Source organism: Megascapheus bottae, chromosome 10, assembly GCF_031878675.1.
Source record: "Megascapheus bottae isolate mThoBot1 chromosome 10, mThoBot2.hap1, whole genome shotgun sequence".
Lineage (NCBI taxonomy): Eukaryota > Metazoa > Chordata > Mammalia > Rodentia > Geomyidae > Megascapheus > Megascapheus bottae.
The window spans coordinates 41,858,787-41,885,291 of NC_143518.1; the positions used below are offsets into that span (position 1 = coordinate 41,858,787).

The 26,505-nt window shown below is 38.4% G+C and overlaps 1 protein-coding gene and 1 long non-coding RNA gene across 5 annotated transcripts in view; one reads left to right on the forward strand and one right to left on the reverse strand.

The window, feature by feature from the left end:
* The window catches only part of LOC150058305 (uncharacterized), a 41,005-nt gene that overhangs the window by 13,797 nt on the left and 703 nt on the right, over positions 1-26,505 (reverse strand). For all 4 annotated transcript variants that reach the window (XR_016536866.1, XR_016536868.1, XR_016536865.1 and 1 more), the window contains exon 2: positions 2,784-3,379. This is a non-coding gene — a long non-coding RNA (uncharacterized LOC150058305). The remainder of the gene's footprint in view (positions 1-2,783; positions 3,380-26,505) is intronic.
* Positions 3,181-26,066, forward strand: Hormad1 (HORMA domain containing 1). Its single transcript, XM_090341071.1, has 13 exons — positions 3,181-3,275; positions 4,192-4,252; positions 5,700-5,844; positions 8,986-9,049; positions 10,116-10,152; positions 12,977-12,997; positions 13,245-13,271; positions 15,804-15,871; positions 17,887-18,038; positions 21,000-21,253; positions 23,508-23,591; positions 24,331-24,399; positions 25,555-26,066. Exons 2-13 carry the CDS (start codon positions 4,220-4,222, stop codon positions 25,633-25,635), a joined length of 1,035 nt encoding a protein of 344 aa, XP_090197197.1. The 5' UTR covers positions 3,181-3,275; positions 4,192-4,219; the 3' UTR covers positions 25,636-26,066.

Genomic DNA, 26,505 nt, shown 5'->3' on the forward strand with positions numbered 1-26,505 from the left:
TGAGCTCATGGCCTTACATTTGCACAGCTAGCTAGGCAATCTACCATTTGAGCTGTGCCACCACTCTACATTTTTCTGGTTATTTTAGAGATAGAGTCTCTTAAACTTTCTTCCTTGAGCTAGCCTTGAATCATTATTCCGTGGTCCTCAGAATCCTAAGTAGTTTTGTCACTTGTGGGGCTTGAACTCGGCTTGAGTGCTGTCCCTCAGCTCTTATGATCAAGGATAGCACTCTACCACTTTGAGCCACAGCTCCATTTCTGGTTTGTGGCTCCGTTGGTAGAGCATTAGCCTTGAGGAAAGCCCAAGGACAGTGCTCAGGCCCTGAGTTCAAGCCCCAGGCCTGCAAAAAAAATTTTTTTTTGCCTAATCATTAACAATTAACTAGAACCTTCTTTAAAAACAATTGAGTAAAATAACCAAATTGCATTTTTTTTGGCCAGTCCTGGGGCTTGAACTAGGGCCTGAGCACTGTCCTAAGGCTTTCTCAAGGCTAGAGCTCTACCACTTAATCCACAGCACCTCTTCCAGCTTTTTCTGTATAAGTAGTACCAAGGAATCGATCCAGGTCTTCGTGCATGGTAGGCAAGCACTCTACCACTAGGTCAAACTCCTGGCCTCTGCAGTCCTTTATTCTACTATTCATATTTTTAATCTAATTCAGATGAATCCACATCATAATTGCAGTATATGAGTATATTGTTTCTGAAAAACAGCAGGAGTTTAAATTTTAAAAAAGTTTAAATTCATTCCTGTGCCATGACAAATGTGTTGAATGATGTCATTATATATCCTAACTAATTTCACTATCTCTAGTTCCCTCTTTATTAGGTACATTTCAAAGAACAAACATTGATAAATATAGTTAATTATCTTTGATTTTTGTTTTATTTTAGTTTATACTGGTACCAGGACTTTACCTTAGAGCCTTGCTCTCTTGCTTAGATTTTTTTTCCCCTCATGGCTGGCACTATACTACTTGAAACACACTTCTATGTCCAGCTTCTTTGCTGGTTAACTGGACTGGAGATAGAATGTCTCACACCATTCTTCCTAGGCTGGCTTTGCACCACAATTCTCAGATGCCAGCCTCCTGACTAGCCTACTGACTAGCCAGTGGTGTAGGCATGAGCTTCCAGTGCCTAAATTTAATTTTGTCTTTAATTTTAACTTTGTTTTATCCATAACTCTTCAAGTGGTATAATGGACACACTGGTTCTTAAACTTTGGCATTCTGGTGAAGTCTGTGTATGTGTTTTCCAAATAAAATTAAATATACAGAGGAGCCGGGAGTTTGGCCTAGTGGTAGAGTGCTTGCCTAGCATGCATGAAGACCCACGTTTGATTCCTTAGTACCACATACATAGAAGTGGTGCTGAGGCTCAAGTGGTAGAGCTCTACCTTTGAGAAAGTCCAAAGACAGTGCTCAGGAAATGAGTTCAAGCCCAGGACTGGAAAAAAAAATTCAATATACAGGATTATAAGTAACTATATTAAAAATTCAGTTGTTAAAATGTTAAAATCATCTCCCCCTCAAATGCCACAAAGATGCAAAAACATGACACTAAACAGAGCTCAACATGTTGCATCTAGCAGCTGAAACAAGAAGAGTAAATTTTACCTTGTTCAACTTCATGTTGTATGGGAATATGCAAAACGAGATTCTTTTTTTGGTTTTGTTCTTTTGTGAATGTCTCCAAACGACTACAAAAGCCATATTGAACCGATTATAATTTGAAGGGTTACAAATAGCGAGTGGGCAAGGTCTGTGTGCGTGCGTGTGTGTGTGTGTGTGTGTGTGTGTGTGTGTATAAAAGAAACCAAAAAATCTCTATTCAGTAAGCTAGCCCTTTGCCACTCCCGGCCCCAAACTAGATTAGAATTTATGTTTATGTTATTAACACAATTTGGATATATGAAAATAACAAATTAAGTAAAGTAGGGCTGTGAGTGTGGCCTAGTGGTAGAGTTCTCACCTACCATGCTTGAAGCCCCAGGGTTCGATTCCCCAAAACCACATACACAGAAAAAGCCAGAAGTGGGCTTGGAGTTTGGCCTAGCGGTAGAGTGCTTGACTAGCATGCATGAAGACCTAGGTTCAACTCACTGGTACCATATGCATAGAAAAACCAGAAGGGATGCTGTGGCTTAAGTAGCAGAGCTCCAGCTTTGAGAATGCCCAAGGACAGTGCTCAGGCTCTGAGTTCAAGCCTCAGAACTGGCCAAAAAAAAAAAAAAACAAAACCCAGAAGTAGTAATTTGGCTAAAATGACAGTGTTAGCTTTGAGGGGGAAAAAAAAAAGTGTCCAAAGACAGTGCCTTAACCCAGTTCAAGTCCCAGGACTGGCAAATAATAATAATAATAATAATAATAATAATAATAATAAGCAGCTTGCACTACTAGAAAACTCCCAACTAATACCCCTCCTGATCTTATTTTGTTTCCTAATGAGACATAGATGACTTCCAAAGTTATTCAGTGACCTCACCTTTCAGTAGAAAGTAATCCGGGAAGCTGGGCGGAGACGGCTCACGCCTGTAATCCTAGCTACTCTGGAGGCTGAGATCTGAGGATTGAGGTTCAAAGCCAGCCAGGATGGTAAAGTCTGCAAGACTCTTCTCTCCAGTTAACCACCAGAAAACCAGAAGTGGTGCTGTGACTCAAGGAGTAGGGCAGTAGCCCTGAGCTGAAGAGCTCAGGGACAACACCCCAGGCCCAGAGTTCAAGCCCCACGAGCAACAACAACAACAACAAAAAGTAATCCTGGAATAGTGAATCATACCTGTAATCCCTGCATGGCAAAGGCTGGGGCCATGGATGGTGCCTTCAGTGACCAGACTGGACTTCAAAGAGGGACCTTGTCTTTAGAAAAGGCCAAACAAACCTAACCAGACTGTTAAGAACAGCTGTTTTCTTACAGACAGAAGAAACTGGAAGAAACGCAAAATGTAATATGTCAAAAGTCAGAAAATAAGTCGAAATAAATGGTGGCCGACAATCACTTTGGTCCATCAGGACAGCTATGTTGCCCTGGAACACTACACACCACCTTCTAACGGCGTCTACCAGTTCATGGAACCATCTGTGTAGCTTTTCTGCGCATGTGCATTCCCGGCATGCCTTGCACAGTTTTTGGCGGGAAAGGCTCCTGGCTGGGGGTCAAAAGGCTCCTGTTCCGGCGCATCTGCCACGGACCGTTGAAGGCAGGCGCATGCGCATTGGACAACACGTGAGGCATTTCGCATTGTCGTGTGGTCTCCGGCGCCAGCCTCCGGTACTTTATGTATTACATGTTGTTTGTTGGGGTTTTCTTCGTCTGTTTTTTGTTTTAAATCTCTTTTCTGTCACGTTCTGCCCACTGTTAAGTTTCTGAAGGGCCTAGTAGCAAAATATTTGAGAAAATATGTATTTTCCGCAAGAGTTTCCACAGATAACAGTCGACGCCGGGCCCGCCAGCCCAGCTTGTGTCCGGATAAATTTAAGTATTTCTAGTAAATTGATCATTCTGGGAAATTTTTATCTGTGAGCGCTTCTAGTCGAATTGTCTAAGAAAATTAAATCGAAACTAAAATAAGCATTTTTCTCAAGTTATGATTGGGGAATCAGGATCAGTCGTAAATTAAAAAACAAAAAGACGTAATATTTACACCAGAGCCATGCTGAAGAATGGTTACATAGCTTGACTATTTTATTTGTTTTGTTTTTGTGTTAGTAAAAATATCTGGGCTCAAGCGGCAGAGTACCTACTGCGCAAGCGCGGCCTCGATCGCAAAAGCGCGCCAAAACAAGACTTGGTTGTCTCAGGCCATGAGATGAGGAAGCAGAGCCGTGGGTGTGAGGTCCCATGAGATATCAGGAACTTGGGGGCCAACCAGGAGGACAGAGCGAGTCCCAGACTCAACACAGCAAAGACAAAACCTGAAATGTGAAGTGTTTCTTTGAGGAGAGGGAATAGCTAAGCAGTAGAACACGAGTGAGGCCCAGGAAAGAGACACACATCAGACTTGCTTGGTGATTTATGTAAGATGGCTCATCAAAATGGCTTAAATTTGTTAAAATGGGTACATTTTCGAAGGTTCTGTTTTGATTCTCATATTTATTCAGATGAAATTCTTCACTGTATTTGTAATAAACTAGGGGGTCAGAGATATGAGTATGATCTAATATTAAGGGCTTGTATTGTGTTACAGGTTGAATTAAAGAAAATACCATAAGAAGATGGCCACTGCACAGTTGCAGAGGACTGCCATGGTATGGTTTCTTGTAACTTAAAATGTATTAATTATTTTTTATGTTGAGTAGTTCTGGGGTTTTAACTCAGGGCCTTGGCTTTGGCCCTGGAATTATTTCTTTTTTCTTTACTGGTTATTTTTAGGATAGACTCTCCAGCCAGATTAGCTATATGTGTTTGAGCTGAGATCTATTACTTGAAGTTTCCTGTCTGGCTGGAATCCTAGAGAAGCCAACAGTGTCCAACTTCCCTCCATTGAAAAGTTTCTGGACTTTTCTGCCCCTACTGACCTGGAAATCCTCACATTATAAACCTCCCAAACAGCTAGACTTAACAAATGTGAACTAGGCTCAACTACTTTATTTTTAAAAAAAATTTTTTTTATGCTAGACCTGGACTTGAGCTCAGGGTCTGAGCACTGTCGTTGGACTTTATCAAGACTAGAACTCTACCACTTGAGCCTCAGCATCACTTTCAGCTTTTTTCTATGTATGTGGTACCAAGGAATCGAACCTGGGTCTTTGTGCATGCTAGGCAAGCATTCTACCACTAGGCCAAACTCCTGGCCCTCAACTACTTTTATTTTGGGAGTTGACTGTTTAGGGATTCAATGATACCAGGAAACCCCATATTTTAAGAAAGGAAGATATTTAAGAAGATATTTGCTAAACTATTGTGAATTGAGAGTTGGTTTCATTACATAAAATTGTTGGTTCTGATTTAATTTAGGATTAAGTGTTCATGATTGGCTGTTCCACTGCTTGAATTAAAAAGTTCACAAGTCCAGCCTTAAAAAATGTCCTTGATTCAGAAACAAAGATAAAATTGTCATATTTACATACCATCTTGTTTTGTAGTTAATCTTGTTAAAACCTAGTCTAAAACGACTAAAGAGGTGAATCAGTATAACTGCTTTGTGTATTAACTATTTACAGTTAATCTGTAGAGTATTAAAATTCTTAAACATTTTCTGTGCATTACTTTTAGATCATTACCCTACAAACAGTCTGACATGTTAACAAGCCACCCAGACTTTCTTTTCTGTGTGTGTGTGTGTGTGTGTGTGTGTGTGTGTGTGTGTGTGTGTGTGATTGTGGAGCTTGAACTCTGGACCTGGGCACTGTTCCTAAGCTCTTCAGCTCAAGTCTAGTGCTCTATCTTATTGAGCCACGGTGCCAGCCACTTCTGGGTTTTTTGGTGGTTAATTGGAGATAAGAGTCTCATGGGCTTTCATGCACGGGCTGGCTTTGAACCGCAATCCTCAGATCTCAGCCACCTGAGTAGCTAGGATTACAGGCATGACCTACCATTGCCCAGCTCACCTGACTTTCTGAGATTGCAAAGTACTATGAATAGTAATTCTTTCAGAGAATATAATACTTATGCAAAACTGAATTTACCTTAAGTTCAAGAAAAAACTATTTTTAATATTTGTAATTAAGATGTTTAATTTCCCTTAAATTTTAGAGTGCATTGGTATTTCCCAGTAAGATATCAACTGAGCAGCAGTCTTTGGTTTTAGTGAAGAGGCTACTAGCAGTTTCAGTATCCTGTATCACATATTTGAGAGGAATATTTCCAGAATGTGCTTATGGAACAAGATATCTAGATGGTAATGTAATTTTTACGATTTTGTTTCAAAAATTTTTATTACTCTAAACAGTAACTTTTGACTTAGACATTTTTTGGTAGCAGCATAATATAATCACATACATGACATTTCACTCAAAAGTGTACAATTCAATGACTTCACAATGTTCACAAGATTGTACTGCTCCCACCACAATTTTAGTACATTTTCATTACCCCCAAAACGAACTCTTACTCCTGGTAGGTCCTATGTACTTCCCTCTTCCATGTCATCACGTTTCCCAGCACTGGGCAACTACCAGTCTATTTTCTGTTTCTGTGGGATTTACCCATCCTGGACATTTCATATAAAAGGAATCAAAATATGTAGCCATTAGTGACAGGTTTCTTTTAGTATACTTTCTTTTGATGTTCCTGCATGTAGCATTGATAATACTTTACCTGTTTGTACTGTTGGATAATGTGCCATTGTATGGCTATCAGTCACTCATTAGTTGGTGAACTTTTGAGTCGTTTCTTCTTTTTTGGCTGTTATGTATAATATTATATTCATGTTCAAATATTTTCAGTAATGTTAAAAGCACTCATAAAAATTACCTAAAGTTTCTTAAGTATAATTCACTTGACATATCTACAATGAATTAAATAGATTAAATCATTGCTATTTGTAACTTTATAAAGTGATAGTTTATGTTCTTTTGCTGTTTTAAAGAGGTGAAAAAATGACACCTTTATGCAACAATAGTTACTTCCCAACACATGCTCTGTACATATTATTATTCATCAACTATGTACCAAGCACTGACATATATACATATATATATATACACATGCTATCTTTTTTTTTGCCAGTCCTGGGCTTGAGCTCAGGGCCTGAGCACTGTCCTTGGGCTTTCTCAAGGTTAGAGCTCTACCAGTTGAGCCTCAGCACCACTTCTAGCTTTTTTTCTATGTATGTGGTACCGAGGAATCGATCCCGGGCCTTCGTGCATGCTAGGCAAGCAGTTTAACCACTAGGCCAAACTCCCGGCCCCACATGCTATCTTTTTAACTCATAGTCCTATGAAGTAAATATTATGCCTATTTTTCTTTTGATATGTGTATGTGTGTAGGGTACGGGGATCTGAACTCAAATCATTGGGCTTGCTATGCTGGCATTCTACCACTTGAGCCACAGCTCTTCCACTTCTGGCTTTTTAGTGGTTATTGGTGATAAGATTCTCTCTGGCCAGGGAGCTAGTGGCTCACATTGTAGACCTAGCTATTCAGGAGGCTGAGATCTAGGAATCAACATTTGAAGCCAGCCCAGTCAGGAGAAAGCCTCTTATTACCAATAAAGCACAGAAAATGGGAAAAAAAAAAAGCTGGTAGTGGAGGTATGGCTCAAATATAGGACCCAGATCCTAACACACACACACACACACACACACACACACACACACACATGCACACTCGTGTGTGCGTGTGTGCGTGCGGTTGAAAAAAAGTCTTACTGTCTGGTCGAGAGATCTTTGAACCACAATCCTCAGTCTCAGCATATTCCAGAGTAGCTAGGGTTACAGGCATAAACCATTGGCCTTTGGCTGGTGGTCATTTAAGAGATGGAGTTTAGTGAAATTTTTCTGAGTTTTAAGCCACAGTCCTCCAGATCTCAGCTTCCTGAGTAGTTAGAGTTACAGATGTGAGCCAGTGGTACTTGGCTCCTATTTTTTCCAATAATGAGAGATGCTCTCAAGTCCTTTTTACTCTGTTACATTTTATCTTTTTTTTTTTTTTTAACACAATTCTCTGTCTCTGATACCTATTAGCTTCTTAGTCTGTTACAAGTATTTCAATGGGATAAAGAACCACAGCAAACATTTTTAAGATTCTAGGATATGTAATTTTCCGTATTCTGTAATTTTTTTTGTCAGTCCTGGGGCTTGAAATCAGGGCCTGGGCACTGTCCTTGAGCTCGTGCAATACCACTTGAGCCACAGTACCACTTCAGCTTTTTCTGTAGATGTGGTACTTAAAAATCAAAGCCAGGCTCCGTGCATGCTAGGCAATCACTCTACCACTAGGCCACACTCTCTAGTCCCTATTCTGTAATTTTTATAAGTGATAGGAAGTGAGTGTAGTAGAATCATAGTCTAAGGCCACTCTTCCCCAGGGAAAATTGTGTGACCCTATCTGAAAAAAAATGAACCAAAAGTTAAAAGACTTTGTGAGTGTCTTAAGGATTAAAGCATGAAAATACTTCCCATCACCACATTAAACAAATTTTTTCTACCCATCAATTTAAATCTCCATTAAATCTCCATAATGACATTTTATAATAAAGATAAAAGAGTACTTCCTGGGCTGAGAGTTTGGCCTAGTGGTAGAGTGCTTGCCTAGCATGCACAAAGACCTGGGTTCGACTCCTCAGTACCACATACATAGAAAAAAGCCAGAAGTGGTGCTGAGACTCAAGTGATAGAGCTCTAGCCTTGAGAAAGTCCAAGGACAGTGCTCAGGCCCTGAGCTCAAGCCCAGGACTGGCAAAAAAAAAAAAAAAAAGTACTTCCTTTATGTTAATAGTACCAATCGTTGGAAGTTTATTGCCTTTAATAATAGTCCACTAATACATAGCTAAAGAAAATAAGCTTTGGGCTGGGAGTTTGGCCTAGTGCTGGAGTGCTTGCCTAGCATGCATGAAGATCAGGGTTCTATTTCTCGATACCACATACATAGAAAAAGCCATAAATGATCCTGTGGATCCTGTGGCAGACCACTAGCCTTGAGAAAGCCCAAGGACAGTACTCAGGCCCTGAGTTCAAGCCCAAGACTGGCAAAAAAAAAAAAAGAAAGGAAAAGAAAATAAGCTTTAAACACTGGTAGCTATTCAGGAAGCTGAGATCCTAGAATCACAATCCAAAGCCAGCAGAGGCAAGAAAGTGTGAGAGAATCTTATTTCCAGTTAACCACCAGAAAACCAGAAGTGGTGCTATGTCTCAAAGTGGTAGAGCACTAGCCTTGAGCAAAGAGCTCAGGGACAGTGCCCAGGCCCTGATTTCAAGCCACATGACCAAAAAGAGAGAGAGAAAGAGAGAGGGGGGAACAGAAAATAAAGAAAATAAACTTTATTTAAATATATATTTGTTTATTGTTAAGTTACATATTTCATTATTTTTGTGTTTAGATCTTTGTGTCAAAATTCTGCGAGAAGATAAAAATTGTCCAGGGTCTACACAATTAGTGAGATGGTAAGTAAAAGAATACCTATAGATAAAAAATTAGTATTTTTCAGCTGGGCGTGGTGGCTCATGCCTGTAATCCTAGGTACTCAGGAGGCTGAGATCTGAGTATCGAGGTTCAAAGCCAGCCCCGGCCACTAAAGACCACTGAAGACCATGAGACGCTTACCTCCAATGAAGAACTAGAAAACGGGAAGTGGGGCTGAGCTTCAGGGGGTAGGGCAGTAGTCTTAAGTTGAAGAGCTCAGGGACAGCAGCCAGGCCCAGAGTTCAAGCCCCACCAACCACCAAAAAAGAAAAAATTAGTATTTTTCTAAATCATTTTTTGGGGCCGGGAGTTTTGCCTAGTGGTAGAGTACTCGCCTAGCATGTACAAAGACCTGGGTTAGATTCCTTGGTACCAGAAAAAAACTGGAAGTGGTGCTGAGGCTCAAGTGGTAGAGCTCTAGCCTTGAGAAAGTCCAAGGACAGTGCTCAGGCCCTGAGCTTAAGCCCAGGATAGGCAAAAAATAAAATAAGTCATTTTTTTGTATATTGAATACTCCTTAATATGCAACTAAGTTTTAGTGATTGATCCTTTAGTGATGGGTACTCTTTTGTCAGATGTTTGAATTTATACAATGCAATCCTTTATTTTATACTCCATGAGAGCAGCTTTATTTTCTTTGTTGTCTTCACAAATTCCATCCATCCTGTATTGTCATCTTATTTATTTATTTATTTATTTATTTAATGGCTCATTGGGCTTGAACTGGGCCTGGGCGCTTTCCCTGAGCTCTTCAGCTCAAGGCTACCACGCTACCCTTGAGCCAAGCCCCACTTCCAATTTTCTAGAGGTTAGCTGGAGATGAGTCTCAGATCCTTTTGTGCCCAGGCTGGCTTTGAACCAGGTGTCTCGCTTCATCATCTTATTTTCTTACCAAATTATTTCTTATATCGTATCTTATTTAAATCTAAAAGAAGGGTGCTTCTAATGTTAAATTTTTGTATTAATGATGATGTAATGTAGAAATTTATGAAAAGTAGTTTTTGAAGTTACATTCTATCTAAAATAAATATTTGATTTTTCTTTTAGGATGCTAGGGTGCTATGATGCTTTACAAAAAAAATATGTAAGTTTTAGTATTCTTTTTCTACTTAGTCCTATATGTTGTATTCTATAACTCTAACTCAAATCCAGAAATAATGAAACATTAATTTAAAAACGAACTGATACATAAGCAAGTCTGAGTTAATGAAAAATGTGAGCATTTGGGAGTGTGGTTTAGGTGGTAGGGGTACTTGAACTTAGGCTTGAACTTAAAGCCTTTCACTCTGACTTGGCTTTTTCATTCAAGGCTGGTGCTGTACCACTTGAACCAAACTTTTACTTATGGCGTTTTACTGTGTAATTGAAGATAAGAATTTCTGGGACTTCCCTGTCTCACTGACTGGGGGGGGCCAAGGGTTGGGGTGGGGGCAGTGTTGCTGTTAGTGGTGGTGGATTTGTTTGTTGTCAGTTGTGGGACTTGAATTCAGGGCCTAGGCACTGTTCCTGAGCTCTTCAGCTCAAAGTTAGGGCTATACCTCCTTTACAAGCCACAGTACCACTTCTGTTTTTCTGGTGGCTAATTGCAGATAAGATTCTCACAGACTTTCCTGCCTTGGCTGTGAACTGTGATCCTCAGATCTCAGCCTCTTGAGTAGCTAGGATTGCAAGCATGGGCCACTGGTGCCCAGTTTTGCCTCTGTTCTTTAGTATTATTCTAATAATTCAATGAATTATTTCTTAATTATGGTTCAAAAATAAATCACCAGCTGGGAATGATGGCTTACGTCTATAAATCTTAACTCTTTGAGAGGCTAACTTCCCCCTCCCTTCCCCAAAACAAGAAACTCTATCTTGACCAATGACAGGATCCAGTACTCAGTGCCTGTCAATCCAACTCAGGGAAGGATAAATAGAATCAGTTAAGGCCATCCCAGGTGCAAAGATCGACTCTCTCTAGAATAACCAATCCAAGAGTGCTTTGCCTAGCATACATGAAGCCCTGGGTTCGATTCCTCAGCACCATATAAACAGAGAAAGTCAGAAGTGGCTCTGTGTTACATGAGAAGGGGTATCAATGTGTGAGAAGTAATGCACCTACTATCTGGCAAATATAACTGTAACCAAGTGCTAGCTTTGAACAAAACAAGCTCAGGCATAGTGCCCTGGCCCTGAATTCAAGCCACAAGGATTGGCCAAAAAAAAGGTGGGGGGGGAAGCTGACAGAGTAGAGTATCAGCCTAACAAATAGCATGAACTTAAACCTGAAACAATACCACAAGAAGATAAATTAGTTAGTTAATATCCTAGGGTTTTTGTCTTCAGGTGTACAAGGACCTAAATTAAATTTCCTGGGTAACAAAATAAGTAATTTTTATATATTTTGGTTAAATTGTCACTAATTCTGGCTTTTCGGTAAAACACTAAGATTTTACAGTAAGTGGAGCACAGAGGCTCAAATCTACAATACTTTCTACTTAGGAGACAGAAATCTGGCGATTACATTTTTTAGGTCAGCCCAGGAAAGAAAGAGGTCTTAGGAACTTCATCTCAATCAGTGGCTGAGCAGACAGTATAGCATGTGCCTATTACTCCAGCTACAGAGGAAAGCAAAGTGTAGGTAAAGTGGCTCCCAGGAAAAATAATCAATTAAAATACGGCTCAAATGGTTCAGTGCCTACCTACCTCAAGAATAAGATCAAATTCAGGGCTGGGAGTTTGGCCTAGTGCTAGAGTGCTTGCCTAGCATGCATGAGGACCTGGGTTTGATTCCTCAGTACCACATACATAGAAAAGCTGGAGGTGATGCTGTGGCTGAAGTGGTAGAGCACTAGTCTTGAGAAAGTCCAAGGACAGTGCTCAGGCCCTGAGTTCAAGCCCCAGAATTGGCAAAAAAAAAAAAAAGAATGAGATCAAGTTCATTCCCAGTACTACCAAAAAAAGGAGGAAAAAAGGGGGCTGGGAGTTTGGCCTAGTGGTAGAGTGCTTGCCTAGCATGCATGAAGACCAGAGTTCAATTCCTCGGTACCACATACATAGAAAAAAGCCAGAAGTGGTGCTGAGGCTCAAGTGGTAGAGCTCTAGCCTTGAGAAAGTCCAAGGACAGTGCTCAGGCCCTGAGCTCAAGCCCAAGACTGGCAAAAAAAAAGGGGGGGTGGGAATTGCAATAGACTATCAACTGCCTTGGACACTTAGTGCAAAGTGGTAGAGCACTAGCTTTGAGCTGAAGGGCTGAAGGACAGCACTCAGGCCAAGTTCAACCCCATAATAAAAAAAAAAATGAATGAATAGCAATAGTGGTCTTATTAGACACTACATTGAAAATGAACTGCGCAACTTGTGGTTTGGAAAAACTGGGAGGAAGCGAGAGAAGGGATGACGTTGTTCAAAAATATACTCATTATCTGACTCATTTAACTATAATCTATAACTCTGCACATTACCTTTATAATAACAGTAAAGATGCATGAAAAAAATAAAATGTTGAGAGCCTGGCGCAGTAGCTCACGTCTGTAATCCTAGTTACTCAGGAGACTAAGATCTGAGGTTCAAAGTCAGCCCAGGCACTAAAAACTTTGAGTCTCTTATCTTCAGTTAACCACTAGAAAACCAGAAATGGTTTTGTGGCTCAAGGGTAGGGCGATAGTTTGAGTTGAAGAGCTTAGGGACAGTGCCCAGGCCCAGAGTTCAAGCCCCAAGATCGACAAAAAAATATATAATAAATAAAAATAAAATATTGAGATAGGACATTTATTTATTTTTGATGCTGATGATGGAACCCAGGGGCTTGCACATGCTGAGTTATATACCCTACTGCTAAGTCCAAGATATAGTACAAAGTAAGTTTTATGATTTACATGAAAAACTATTTTAAACAAGTAACATATTTGTTCTTTGTTGTGTTTCAGCTAAGGATGGTCATTCTAGCTGTAAGTATCTTAAAATTGTATTTTAGTTTGTCCTTACTTCATTAAATGACATTGAAACTATCAATTGATTATCATATCATTTTTTTTCAAACAACTAGTCTATTCAATGAGAAAAATTAGTATTGTGGAGTCATTTTATTTTTTGTTTTGTTTTGCTGTGTTAATTTAATACTTTAATATAAATATACATTGTAGTTCTTTTGAATACTTAAACTCACTTTATTTAATTTTAATTGTTTTTAAATAGGTTTATACCAATCCAGAAGACCCTCAAGTAAGTGTGCTTCTAATATCTAAAAATATGCTTCTAAATATGTAAAAATAGCACAAAACTATTTTAACATTTAATATATATATGTTCAAATCTTTTTTTTCCAGTCCTGGGCTTGAGCTCAGGGCCTGAGCACTGTCCTTGGACTTTCTCAATGCTAGAGCTCTACCACTTGAGCCTCAGCACCACTTCTGGCTTTTTTCTATGGATGTGGTACCAAGGAATCGAATCCTGGTCTTCGTGCATGCTAGGCAAGCACTCTACCACTAAGCCAAACTCACGGCCCGAATGTTTAAATCTTGTATGTTTAAATCTTGTATAAGCCTTCTGAGTTTGTATTGTTATATTTAAAAAGAGAAATATGCTTACTGTAGGAGATGATGTGACTGTTCTTATCCTATAAAGCTTATAAAACTTTAGAAATAACCTAAACCACCTGACTTTTGGTTAATACAGTATTATTGGGAATAGTTACTTCAGTTCAATCACAACCACCTGTTCAGGCTGTTAATCAAAGGAGAAAAAAGAGAACATGAACTCAAAGGGAAACAGGGAAGGCAAGAAACAAGAGAGAGAAGTCTCTTTAAGTATTAGGCTTAGTTCTTTGGATGTTATATTTTCTCTCATTTATTCATTATAACCTTCATGAGGTAATTACAATTATCATTTCCACATTACAAGTTAGCAAACCTAGATACAAGATTTCTTTTTTTGGTGCCAGTCCTGTGTTTTGAACTCAGGGCCTAGGACTGTGTTTGAGCTTTTTCACTGAAAGCTAGAGAACTATTACTTGAGACACAACTTCACTTCCTGCTTTCCCTCCTGGGCTGGCTTTGAACCATATTCCTCAAATCTCAGCCTTCTGAGTAGCTAGGATTGCAATCATAAGCAGCCATGATTCAAGGTGATTTAAGGTATCTATCTATCTATCTATCTATCTATCTATCTATCTATCTATCTATCTATCTATCTATTGTGGGTTCTGAAACTTGAACTCAGGCCCTGGGTACAGTCCCTGAATTGTTTTGGGCTCAAGGCTAGCACTCTACCACTTGAACCACAATGCCACTTCCGGTTGTTTTTTTTTTTTATTAGTTTATTGGAGATAAGAGTCTTACAGACTTTTCTGCCTGAGCTGGCTTCAAACAGCATCCTCAGATTTCAGCTTCCTGAGTAGCTAGGTGTAATCCGGCCCAATACAAGGTTTCTTACCTAAGGTTATGTGATAGAAGAAACAGAACCAGGATTTGAGCCTATGAAGGTTATCTTGTCATCTGGATGCTTAATCGTTATAATACAGGGTTTCAGTATAATGTTTTAATCAGTCATGGAGAAAGAGATTAAATTGATTTAAAACACAGCAGACCGCCTATCTTTATATGAGTACTGACATGCAAAGAAAGCAAACTTTTCCAAGCTTCAGAAGGGTTAAGATTGTCTTTATCTTTGATATTCATGCTTCAATTAATGCTTAATGTTGTCCTTAGTGACAAAGCTGGTTATTTGTGCAAAGTTTATGAATTAGTTGGTCCAGAAACTAGTTAACTGTACAGAAAATATTATTTATAGTTATGCATTTTCTTCTACCAATAAATAATCTTATTGATGCACTATGGTTAATTATCATAATATGGTGAACATTTATTGTATTAGGAACTAAACAGAGTATTCAGTAGCTGGGAATACAGGATGTGCCATCATGTTCAGCTCTAATTGTCTCTTAAATTTCTAATACATGAACTTTTGGTGACACATTCAAACTATATCACTTAACTACTCTGTTGCGATATTATTCCTCTCTTAATTGTTTCCTTCTGAAGAGTTCCTAACATTTAGTATTCATAAACTTTAAAAAAAAAAATGGGGGAGGGCCGGGAGTTTGGCCTAGTGGTAGAGTGCTTGCCTAGCATACACGAAGACCCGGGTTCGATTCCTCGGTACCCCACGTACATAGCAAAAAGCCGGAAGTGGTGCTGAGGCTCAGTGGTAGAGTGCTAGCCTTGAGAAAGTCCAAGGACAGTGCTCCAGCCCTGAGCCCAAGCTCAGGACTGGCCAAAAAAAAAAAATAATGGGGGAATAAATACCTCTTTAAGACTGAGGTCCCAAATCCTAGACTATTAGAATTGACTCTGAGGACTTGAAAGCCTTAGTGGACCAATATTGATTAGCATGTAAAAACAAACTATTGACCAAATGTTGAGTCATAAAAGTAGCAATATAAGCTGGGCACCCATGGCTCACACCTATAATCCTAGCTTCTCAGGAGGCTGAGATTTGAGGATCTGGTTCAAAGCCAGTCTGAGTACTCAAGACCCCTTACGGTCTTTACTCTCACTCTTATCTCCAATTAATCACTAGAAAATGGGAGGTGGGGCTGTGGCTCCAGAGGTAGGCTGGTAACCTTGAACTGAAGAGCTCAGGGACAGCACCCCAGGTCCAGAGTTAAAGCCCTATGACTGACCAAAAAAAAAAAAAAAAATCATATAGCTGTTTATGTAGCCAAAATTTACCTAAGTCCAGTGTTTTCTATTTTAGACTATTTCAGAATGCTACCAATTTAAGTTCAAATATACCAAAAGTGGACCAGTTATGGATTTTATAAGGTATTGTTCTATACTATCATTTTTATATTACTAATACCATATATTCATTAATGTTTATTACCTAAACTTTAGGATTAATTCTGGAAAGCATCATTCATTCACTCATTCATTCATTAACTTATTATATTGGGGCTTGAACTCAGGACCTCTTACTTGCTTTACCACTTAAGCCTTATCCCACCTCACAGGATTAATTATAAAACTTCTCAAATTTCCAGCTGCCATCAAGATCAGGCTGTGCCAAATAGAATAGTACTTGTATAGCTTCAATACAGGATTATGTAACTAATTATAGGATTTGCATGATTAGAAATATGATTAAAGGGGCCGGAAGTTTGGCCTAGTGGTAGAGTGCTTGCCTAGCATACACAAAGACCTGGGTTTGATTCCTCAGTACCACATATATAGAAAAAAAACCGGAAATGGTGCTCAGGATCAAGTGGTAGAGCTCTAGCCTTGAGAAGGTCCAAGGAACAGTGCTCAGGCCCTGAGCTCAAGCTCAGGATTGGCCAAAAAAAAAAAAAAGAAATATGATTAAAATCTGTCATTTAGGGGTTGGGAGCATAGCCTAGTGGTAGAGTGCTTGCCTAGCATGAAGCCCTGGGTTCAATTCGTCAGTTCCACATATACAGGAAAAAGCTGGAAGTGGTGCTGTAGCTCAAGCAGTAGAGTGCTAGCCCTGAGTTTAAGCCCCAGGACTGGTTTATTTCCTTTAAACACTTCATTAAAATATAATATGTTTTATTATTATGGCTCATGGCTCATGCCTATAATCTTAGCTACTCAGGATGCCGAGATCTGAGGATCAAGGTTCAAAGCCAGCCCAGGTACATTTAATCACCAGAAAACCAAAAGTGGTGCTATGGCTCAAGCGGTAGAGCTGTAGCCTTGAGCTGAAGAGCTCAGGGACAGCACATAGGCCCAGAGTTCAAGACCCACAACTGACAAAAAAGAAAAGTTAGCATGAGCAGAAAAGTCAGTGACACTCTTTTATCTCCAATTAATTTAATTTAATTTATTCATTTATTTTTTGCCAGTCGTGGTGCTTGAGCTCAGGGCCTGAGCACTGTCCTTGGACTTTTCTCAAGGAATCAGACTGGGTCTTTGTGCATACTAGGCAAGCATTCTATCACTAGGCCAGACTCCTGGCCCCTCCAATTAATTTTTTAAAATAGGGGAAAGGGGAGGACTGGAAATGTAGCTTAGTGATAAGGTTGCTTTCCTAGACTGCACAAAGCCCCAGGTTTGATTCCTCAGTATGACATTAACAGAAAAACCTGGAGTGGCACTGTGGCTTAAGTGGTAGAGTGCTAACCTTGAGCAAAAGCAGCTCAGGGACCTGGAGTTCAAGCTTCAGGACAGGCAAAACAAAAAGAAAAAGCCAGAAGTGGAGCTGTAACCCAAGTGGTAGAGCACCAGGCCTTGAGCAAAAAAAGTCCATATTCTGAGTTCAAGCCTATATGTGTGTAGGGGTGTGTGTGTGTGTGTGTGTGTGTGTGTGTGTGTGTGTGTATGTGTGTGTGTATAATGCTGGATATAGATGGCCCATACTTATAAACCTAGCTACGTGGGAGACTAAGATTTGAGGATTACAGTTCAAAGCCAGCTTAGGAAGGAAAGTCCAGGAGATTCTTATCTCCAGTTAGCTACCAAAAAAGCAAGGAGTAGAGTTGTGCCTCATGTAATAGAATACTAACCTTGAACATGGTGGCTCATAACATCTATCCACCTACTTGGGAGGTAGATATAGGAAGACTTGGAATTCAAAGCCATCCCAGGAAAAATTTATGAGATCCTCTTTCAAACACAAAAATTAAAAGTAAATAAAATGTGAATTAAATGTGTAAAATTAACATTTGGATTATAGTGATCATACACTTTTGTAATAGTGACTTTTAAATACATTTATATTAACTTAATGCTATAATAAATATAAGAATTTCAAATATTTAAAATGTGAAGTTACATTAGCAGCACCAGTTTTATGAAAAATTTAATATCTGATTCTTTTCTAGTAAAAATCAAAACAATGAATCTAACATATCATCTGCTGACACCAAGAAAGCAAGTATTCTCCTCATTCGCAAGATTTATATTCTGATGCAAAATCTGGGACCTTTACCTAATGATGTTTGTTTGACCATGAAACTTTTTTATTATGATGAAGGTACTATTTGCAACATGTCACTTTTTTATTTGGAACCTGCATATTTTATTATTATTGAAATAATTGGTTTCTTTTCTAAATGCTTTTAGCACCTAAACTGTTAATATATTTTTTAGCTTAAAGAATTTGCAAAAGAGGGCCGGGAGTTTGGCCTAGTGGTTAAAGTGCTTGCCTAGCATGCATGAAGACCCGGGTTCGATTCCTCGGTACCACATATAGAAAAAAAGCCAGAAGTGGTGCTGAGGCTCAAGTGGTAGAGCTCTAGCCTTGAGAAAGTCCAAGGACAGTGCTCAGGCCCTGAGCCTCAAGCCCAGGACTGGCAAAAAAAAAAAAAAAGAATTTGCAAAAGAAAGACTTGAAAGTGGTGCTGTGGCTTAAGTAGTAGAGCACTAGCGTTGAGCGGAAGAGCCCAGAGGCAATGCCCAGACCCAGAGTTCAAGCCCCATGACTGATAAAATAAATAAATACTTTAAAATATGCACATTTCAGGCTGGAAATGTGCCACAGTGGTAAGAGCGCTTTCCTAGCGTGCATGAGGCCCTGGAGTTAGATTCCTTGGTACTACATACATAGAAAAAAGCTGGAAGTGGCATTGTGGCTCAAGTGGTAGAGTGCTAGCCTTAGAAAGCCAAGGACAGTGCTCAGGCCCTGAGTTTAAGCCCCAGGACTGGCAAAAAAAAAAAAGTGTTTCTCACATAGGTTTTCAGGAAATACATATGTCCTTAGAAATAGAAATGATCATACTATTATATATCTAGTTGTTCTTGATGTAATACAATTTAATTTTTTTTCTATTTTATCTTTTTTTGGCAGTCGTAGGAACAGATCCTAGGGCCTGAGTTCAAGCCCCAAGACCAACAAAAATACACACACACACACACACACACACACACACACATTTCTCTATTGACAGGGACATATCCATATGAAATATAATTCTACTCATAATTAAAGAAATGAAATGAGGCCAGGAGTTTGGCTTAGTGGTAAGAGTGCTTGCCTAGCATGCATGAAGACCTGGGTTCGATTCCTTTGTGCCACATACATAGAAAAAGCCAGAAATGGGGCTGTGGCTCAAGTGGTAGAGCTCTATCTTTGAGAAAACCCAAGGAAAATGCTCAGTCCCTGAGTTCAAGCCCGAGGACTGGCAAAAAGAAAGAAAGAGCAAGCAAGAGAGAGAAAGAGAAAGAAAAGTTTACATTTCAATACAAGAAATCTATAGCTAGAAAAAATATTGTGAATTTATACCTACAGAAATATTTTTGTTATAATTTTGCTAAAATAGGAACAAACTGTTGTTCCTTGAAAATTGAGTAAATATAGTGTGGTACATAGTTGGATATAGGTGGCTTATGCCTGTAATCTTACTTACTCAGGAAGATGAGATCTGCGGTTCAAATCTAGCCCAAGGCAGGAAGTCTATGAAACTCTTACTGCCAAAACAGCTGGTTGGTTCCACGTACACAGAAAAAGCCAGAAGTGGTGCTGTGGCTCAAGTGGTAGTGTGTTGGCCTTGAGAAAGCCCAAGGACAGTGCCCAGACCCTGAGTCCAAACCCCAGGACTGGCAAAAAAATAAAATAAATACTAAAAACTGGAAGTGGAGCTGTGGCTCAAGTAGTAGAGTACTAACCTTGAGCAAAAAAGCTCAGGGATAGGGCCCAGGCCCTGAGTTCAAGCCCAGGATCAATATAAAAGAGCAGGGGAAAAAAAAGGAGCCAAAACAGATTTTAAACATAAGTTGTAACTGTACAATTGAAAATTGTTGGTATTGTGTCTATGTAAATCTTCCTGAATTGTATAACTTTTTTCTCATATGTTATTATTGTAATTAATAGAAGGGTTACATTATATTCATCAGATAGAAGGTGCATTACTTCACAAACATCGATACCCTTTTTCATGTTTTGGTCCCCATTTCCCTCTCCCCACCCCCAGAATTGTATAACTTTTGTTGACATCTTTAATTAGATCTATTTCATATATGTATCTTGTGTAAATGATGTAATTTTCTTCTTTTGCTAAAAGATACAAAAAAAAAATGCTGGGCATTGTGGCTCACGCCTGTAATCCTACCTACTCAGGATCCTGGTTCAAAGTCAGCCTGGGCACTAAGAAGCCTGTGAGACTCTTATTTCCAATTAATCACTAGAAAACCAGAAGTGGCACTGTGGCTCAAGGGGTAGGGACAACACCCAGGCTCAGAATTCAAGTCCTACAACTGCCCAAAAAATTAAATAGAAAAAAATTAAATTGCATTACATCAAGAACAACTAGATACATAATAGTATGATCATTTCTGTTTCTAAGGATATATGTATTTCCTAAAAGCCTATGTAAGAAACACTATTTTTTTTTGCCAGTACTGGGGACTGAACTCAGGGCCTGAGCACTGTCCTTGGGCTTTCTCGAGGCTAGAGCTCTTCCACTTGGGCCACAGCCCCACTTCTAGCTTTTTCTATGTATGTGGTACCGAGGAATCGAACCCAGGTCTTAGTGCGTGCTGGGCAAGCAATCTACCGCTAGGTCAAACTCCCAGCCCCGAAACACTGTATTTTTATTACATGTATATTGTTTTTCAGGAACATAAAGCAAAGACAATAGCAACTTAAATTTATCAAATATTTACTTGTATATTTGTTGCCATTTCTCTTCTGAATGTTATACGTTTTAATTCACTTTATAGCCATAGTGACCCTATGAGAGAGATACTATAATTTTTCCCATTTAATCAATAAGGAAGTCACCAAGGAAAATAAACAATTTGTTACAGATCACACAGCCAGTCAAAAAAATGAAATAACTCTTAGGAAATAAAAATGGGGACTTGGTGATGAGAAGAGAGTAATTATGCTTTTCAGTTTGTGGCCTCTATACTATTTGAAACTTGCCTGCATGTTTTTATATATATAGTAATGCTTTCTTCAGTTTTGTGAACATCATGGTTAAACTTTTTTTTGTAGTTACACCCCCAGATTACCAGCCCCCTGGCTTTAAAGATGGTGATTGTGATGGGGTAACATTTGAAGGGGACCCTATGTATTTAAATGTGGGAGAAGTCCCAACACCTTTTCACACCTTCAAAGTCAAAGTGACCACTGAGAGAGAAAGAATGGAAAATATTGATTCAACTATACTGTTACCGAAACAATTAAAAACGCCACTTCGAAAAATCCTGATGGACAAAGATGATGTTGAAGATGAAAATTACTTAAGTGTGAGTTTCTTTATTTGTTTTGTTTTTTATTTATCTTGCTAGTACTGGACTTGCACTCAGGGCCTGAGTACTATCCCTGAGCTTTTTAGCTGAAGGCTAGCATTGTACCACTTTGAGCCACAGCACCACTTTTCAGCTTTTAGCTTCATGCATGCTAGTCAAGCACACATTCCCAGCCAGGGTGAGTATATTTGAAGAGTTATAAAGTGCAATAGTAACAAATGTTTGATTTGATTCAGAAGACTTAATATTCACATAAATACTATATTATGAACTTAAGGTTGGCTGGGCGTTGGTGGCTCATGCCTGTAGTTCTAGCTATTCAGAAAACTAAGATGTGAAGATTGCAGTTTGAAGTCAGGCTAGGTAGGAAAATCCCTGAGACTCCAATCTCCAATAACCACCTAAAAACCAAAATTGTCTCTGTGGCTCAAATTGGTAGAACATTAGCCTTGAGCTAAGAAGCCAAGGGATAGCACCCAGACCATGACAAACACAAAACTAAAAACTTAATGGGCTGGGTACCGGTGGCTCATGTCTGTAGTCCTAGCTACTCAGGAGGCTGAGATCTAAGAGGATCACTATTCATAGCCAGCCCGGACACAAAAGTCCATGAGAGTATTATCTTCAATTAACACCAGAAAACTGGCAATATATATTTTTTACAGAACCAAAGTTAATTTATAGAGAAGATGAAATTATGAGATATAAAGTCTAAAATTTTCAATTTCTCATTCCCCAGTATACTTTTTTGGGGGCCAGTCCTGGGACTTGAACTCAGGGCATGAGCACTGTCCTTGGGCTTTCTAAAGGCTTTACCACTTGAGCCACAGCACCACTTGTGGCTTTTTCTGTGTATGTAGTACAGAGGACTTGAACCCAGGGCTTCTGGTTTTCTGGTTGTTAATTGGAGATAAAAGTCTCAGGTTGGGGCAGGGAGTTTGGCCTAGTGATAGAGTGCTTGCATAGCATGCACAAAGACGTGGGTTCGATTCCTTGGTACCACATACATAGAAAAAAACTGGAAGTGGTTCTGTGGCTCAAGTGGTAGAGCTCCAGCTTTGAGAAAGCCCAAGGACAGTGCTCAGGCCCTGAGTTCAAGCCAGATGGGCAAAAAAAAAAGTCTCAGGTTTTCATGCCCCATCTGAGTTTGAACCTTAGATCTCAGCCTCTTGAGAAGCTAGGATTACATGCATGAGTCGCCAGTGTCTGGCATCTCTGTCTTTTAAGTAACCAGAATTACAGGCATGAACCACCAACACATGGCCTCTTAACTTTTAAATTGCTTTTGTTGTTGTTATTTTTGAAGATGATCGCTTATATGCTTAGTTTTCAGAGTTTCTTATCCTAGGTCTTTTTTATTTTATTTTTTATTATCGAGGGGTTACAGTTACATTCTCCACATAGTAGGTGCATTACTTCTCACACATTCATACCTCTTCTTATGTTTTTGTCCCCATTTCCCTCTCTTACCCTAGGTCCTTTATAATAAAATTAAGTATTTACAATGTTTATGATTAACAAAGACTTGTTATATGTTGGAATAAATCTCAGTATAGAATCTTAGAATTGCATAGCTAGGCAGAATCTTAAGCAATTATTTTATTCACCCTGCTTTGTAGTATAAAACTTATTTATAGCTTTAGAGCAAAACATTTTTAATTTTGTTCTCAATGTATAATTTAGGAAAATTTTGAAAGAGGAAATCTAAATAATACAAATTTAGAAATAATGGGATTGATGATTGAGGTTCACTTTCCTCTCCTTTAACTCTTTCTCAAGTGGGAGTGAGCTAAAAGTTGTATCATCTGGAAAGGTAGTACCTAGTAATCATTTAGGACTTTCTTGGTTCAGTGTACAGTATATAGTGTTCAGTGTAAAATGTCACTAAATTTTGTTCTTTTTGGGGGGGAGCAGTCCTGGAGCTTGAACTCAGGGCCTGGGCACTGTCCTTGAGCTTTCTCAAGTCTAGCACTCTGCTGCTTGAGCCATAGTACCACTTCTGGCTTTTTCTGTGTATGTGATACCAAGGAATTGTACCCAGAGCTTTGTGCATGCTAGGCAAGCACTCTACCACTAGGCTACACTCCAGGCCCAAAATTTTGTTCTTTTTGTGGCAGTATGAACCAATTAAATTTACTGGTTTTATTAACGTACTATAACAAAGCACTGTGTGCTTTGTGTGCTTGAATCTTTGGACTTCATTATATTATGAGTTGGATTACATAGTTTATGTAATTTATTTCTTTTCTAGGTTGAACACTTAGTCAGTAAAACATCTGAACTTGATGTATCTGAAAGTAAAACAAGGAGTGGAAGAGTCTTTCATAATAAAATGGTAAAAACTGTACATTTTATTCTGATTGTATAATTCACCTCCTATATGTGAATTTAGTTTACCATATTATTTATTGGACCAGTATTAGTTGAAAGCGCATTATGTGTCAGGTACTTTTCTAGGCATTGAGGATAGAACATGGCTAACCTTAGGAGAAAAATTGGTAGCTGAAAGTAAATAGGCAATGATATAGAGAGCCATTATAGAAGTCTGTATAGGCTATATATAGGCATAATGGAAACAAAGTTTAATTTTATTAAAGGCACATTAGAAAGAAGAATCCAAGGAAAGCTTTAAGTTAGAAGTGATATTAACCACACTCCCAAGAGAATCCTAGAATACTAGAATATTCACATGTTCCCCTTTATAAATTTATTATCTTGTTGATAACATTGAAATTTAAATTTTACATATCTTGTATAACATGAGTTATAATTCTAAATCAAAATGTGTCATTTGTTAATTTTTGAATTATACTAAATAGAATTTGATATATTCACATTTGATTTTAGATTTTTAATTTCAAAGGATGGGGTAGAGAATAAACAGTGTAAAATATAAAATATTACATTTGAAGTTAGGAAGCAGATTGCTCTATCAGTGGTATCCCAGAACATATCTTCCAACTCCTCAATAAAGCTATTCTTTTTTTAAAACTCCATGTAGTTGTATAAATTTGAAAATCTGTTAGGTGTTTTTGAGCAATAACCAAATTAGTAACTAGTCTATCTTTGTTAAGGAAAATGAAAATCATCCAGTAAAATGTAAAGAAAATCAGAAGAGAAGTGAACATAAATCTAGAAAAACAGTAAGTGTTATGATAATGTGTAGGTTGATAAAACAACAACCATCAGAATGTCATTACTATACTTTAAAGTAATAAATTTGATCATGTACCTGAATATACTTCAAATCTTGATCAAATGTATTTTTTTCAATTGAAATGATTTGGAAATAAGATTTAATATGTTGGCTATTATCTCATTGCATGAGCACTTTATTTTTTCCATAAATGATTTGAAATTACTAGAAGAATTTATAAAACAGTGGATGTTAGGAAAACTATGAGTAGAATATAAAAAATATATTATAAGAATATTAGGACATTTTGTGTATATGCAACTGAAATTGGCCAACAGATTTGATCTGAGTTATGTAGACACTAAAACAGAAATAAGAAAAGTTATCAAATATATGCATGTCCTAAAAATATGGTACTTTCTCATAGTATCTCTGTAGAATATACCCTCCTAATATAAATTATATATATGTGTATTTTTTAATTTTTTGTGTATGCTGCCCTGGGTCTTGAACTCAGAGCCTGGATGCTGTCCCTGAGCTTTTTAGACACAGCTTCACTTCTAGATTTTTGGTGATAAGTATCTCATGGAATTTCCCTAGCTGTCTTCAAATCATGATCTCCAGATCTCAGCCTGCTGAGTAGCTAGGATTACAGGTGTGAGCCACTAGTGCCTGGCATGCACGTATATATTTGGAATCTTACTGAACCAAATCTAACCATATACTTTTATTTTTGAGATACTACTTCTTTCAAATGAAAAATTGTAGTGCTGTTAATCTTTTAAAATTAGGCAATTGAAGGACTGAAAATGTGGCTTAGTGGTAGAGTGCTTATCTCACACTCATAAAACTCTGGGCTCCATCTCAGCACAAGAGGCAGAGAGGAACTTCGGAAACTGAAAATTTAAGATTTTTTTTTTTTGGTGTGTGCCAGTCCTGGGGCTTGAACTCAGGGCTTGGGCACTGTCCTTGACTATTCTCTGGGTTTGATTCCTTGGTATCACATTCACAGAAAAAATGCCAGAAATGTCACTGTGGCTCAACTGGTACAGCACTAGCCTTGTGCAAAAGTATCCAAGGACAGTGCCCAGAGATATGAAAATAGATATAAAATTAAAGACATGTAAACTGCAAAGTATCTTAATATTTTTTCTTTTCACAGGTACTCCATCACTTTGATTCTTCTAGTCAAGAATCAATTCCAAAGCGGAGAAAGTTTAGTGAACCAAAGGAACATATATAAAATTACTTTTCCTTCTGTGCATTTGCAAAGTTTTTCTCAACATTTAAATGAAAAGACCCTATATTACATGTGTTTTCTGTCCTCTGAAAATTCATTTGTAGTTTTAAGTAGTTCATACACTAAAATGAACTGATAAAATAGCTATTACATTTTGATCCGAAACTTACCTGAGATTAATTCAAGAGAACCCAAAATACATATACAATTGATTCTGTTCATTATCTACAAATATTGATTTGCCTTACATTTTAGTAGACATTTTCTTTAATTGATTATAAAGGCCTTCTAAAATAATTTTGTGAAAAAAAAAGATTACTCTGGCGTTAAAATTTTGTAGACTCATTTTTTACTAATGTGAAAATTATATAACTGGCTGTCATTGTGTTGTTAATAAAGCTATGTTCTTTAATATGGTGTATTGATATGATAATATATGATGTACAACTTAAAATTGATACTTTTTTTTACATTTCTACTACAGAATAAAATGATAACATTTTAAAGACAAGCATGTTATCAACATAAATAAAACATTGTTCAGAATGTTGGCTTTTTTGTTGTTTATAATTTTTCTTTATCAAAGTGTTCAGTACTGTTCAATATTTCAGTAGAAACTATTTTCAGGAACAGAACACAGCAGGGCACCTGTGGCTCACACCTGCAATCCTAGCTACTCAGGAGGCTCAGATCTGAGGATAATGGTTCAAAGCCAGCCGGGGCACATAAGCTGTGGGGCTTGAACTCTGGCCTGGGCGCTGTCCCTGAGCTCCTCAGCTCAAGGCTACTGCCCTACTCTTTGAGCCACAGCATCACTTCCGGTTTTCTAGTGGTTAATTGTAAATAAAAATATCAGGGACTTTTTAGTGCCGG

Excerpts from the sequence above, each read along its gene's own strand:
- Hormad1 (XM_090341071.1), top strand. The coding sequence starts at position 4,220 with ATGGCCACTGCACAGTTGCAGAGGACTGCCATG. Across the intron at positions 15,872-17,886 it reads CCAGTTATGGATTTTATAAG|TAAAAATCAAAACAATGAAT; the intron begins GTATTGTTCTAT and ends ATTCTTTTCTAG. Across the intron at positions 21,254-23,507 it reads AAGATGAAAATTACTTAAGT|GTTGAACACTTAGTCAGTAA; the intron begins GTGAGTTTCTTT and ends TTTCTTTTCTAG.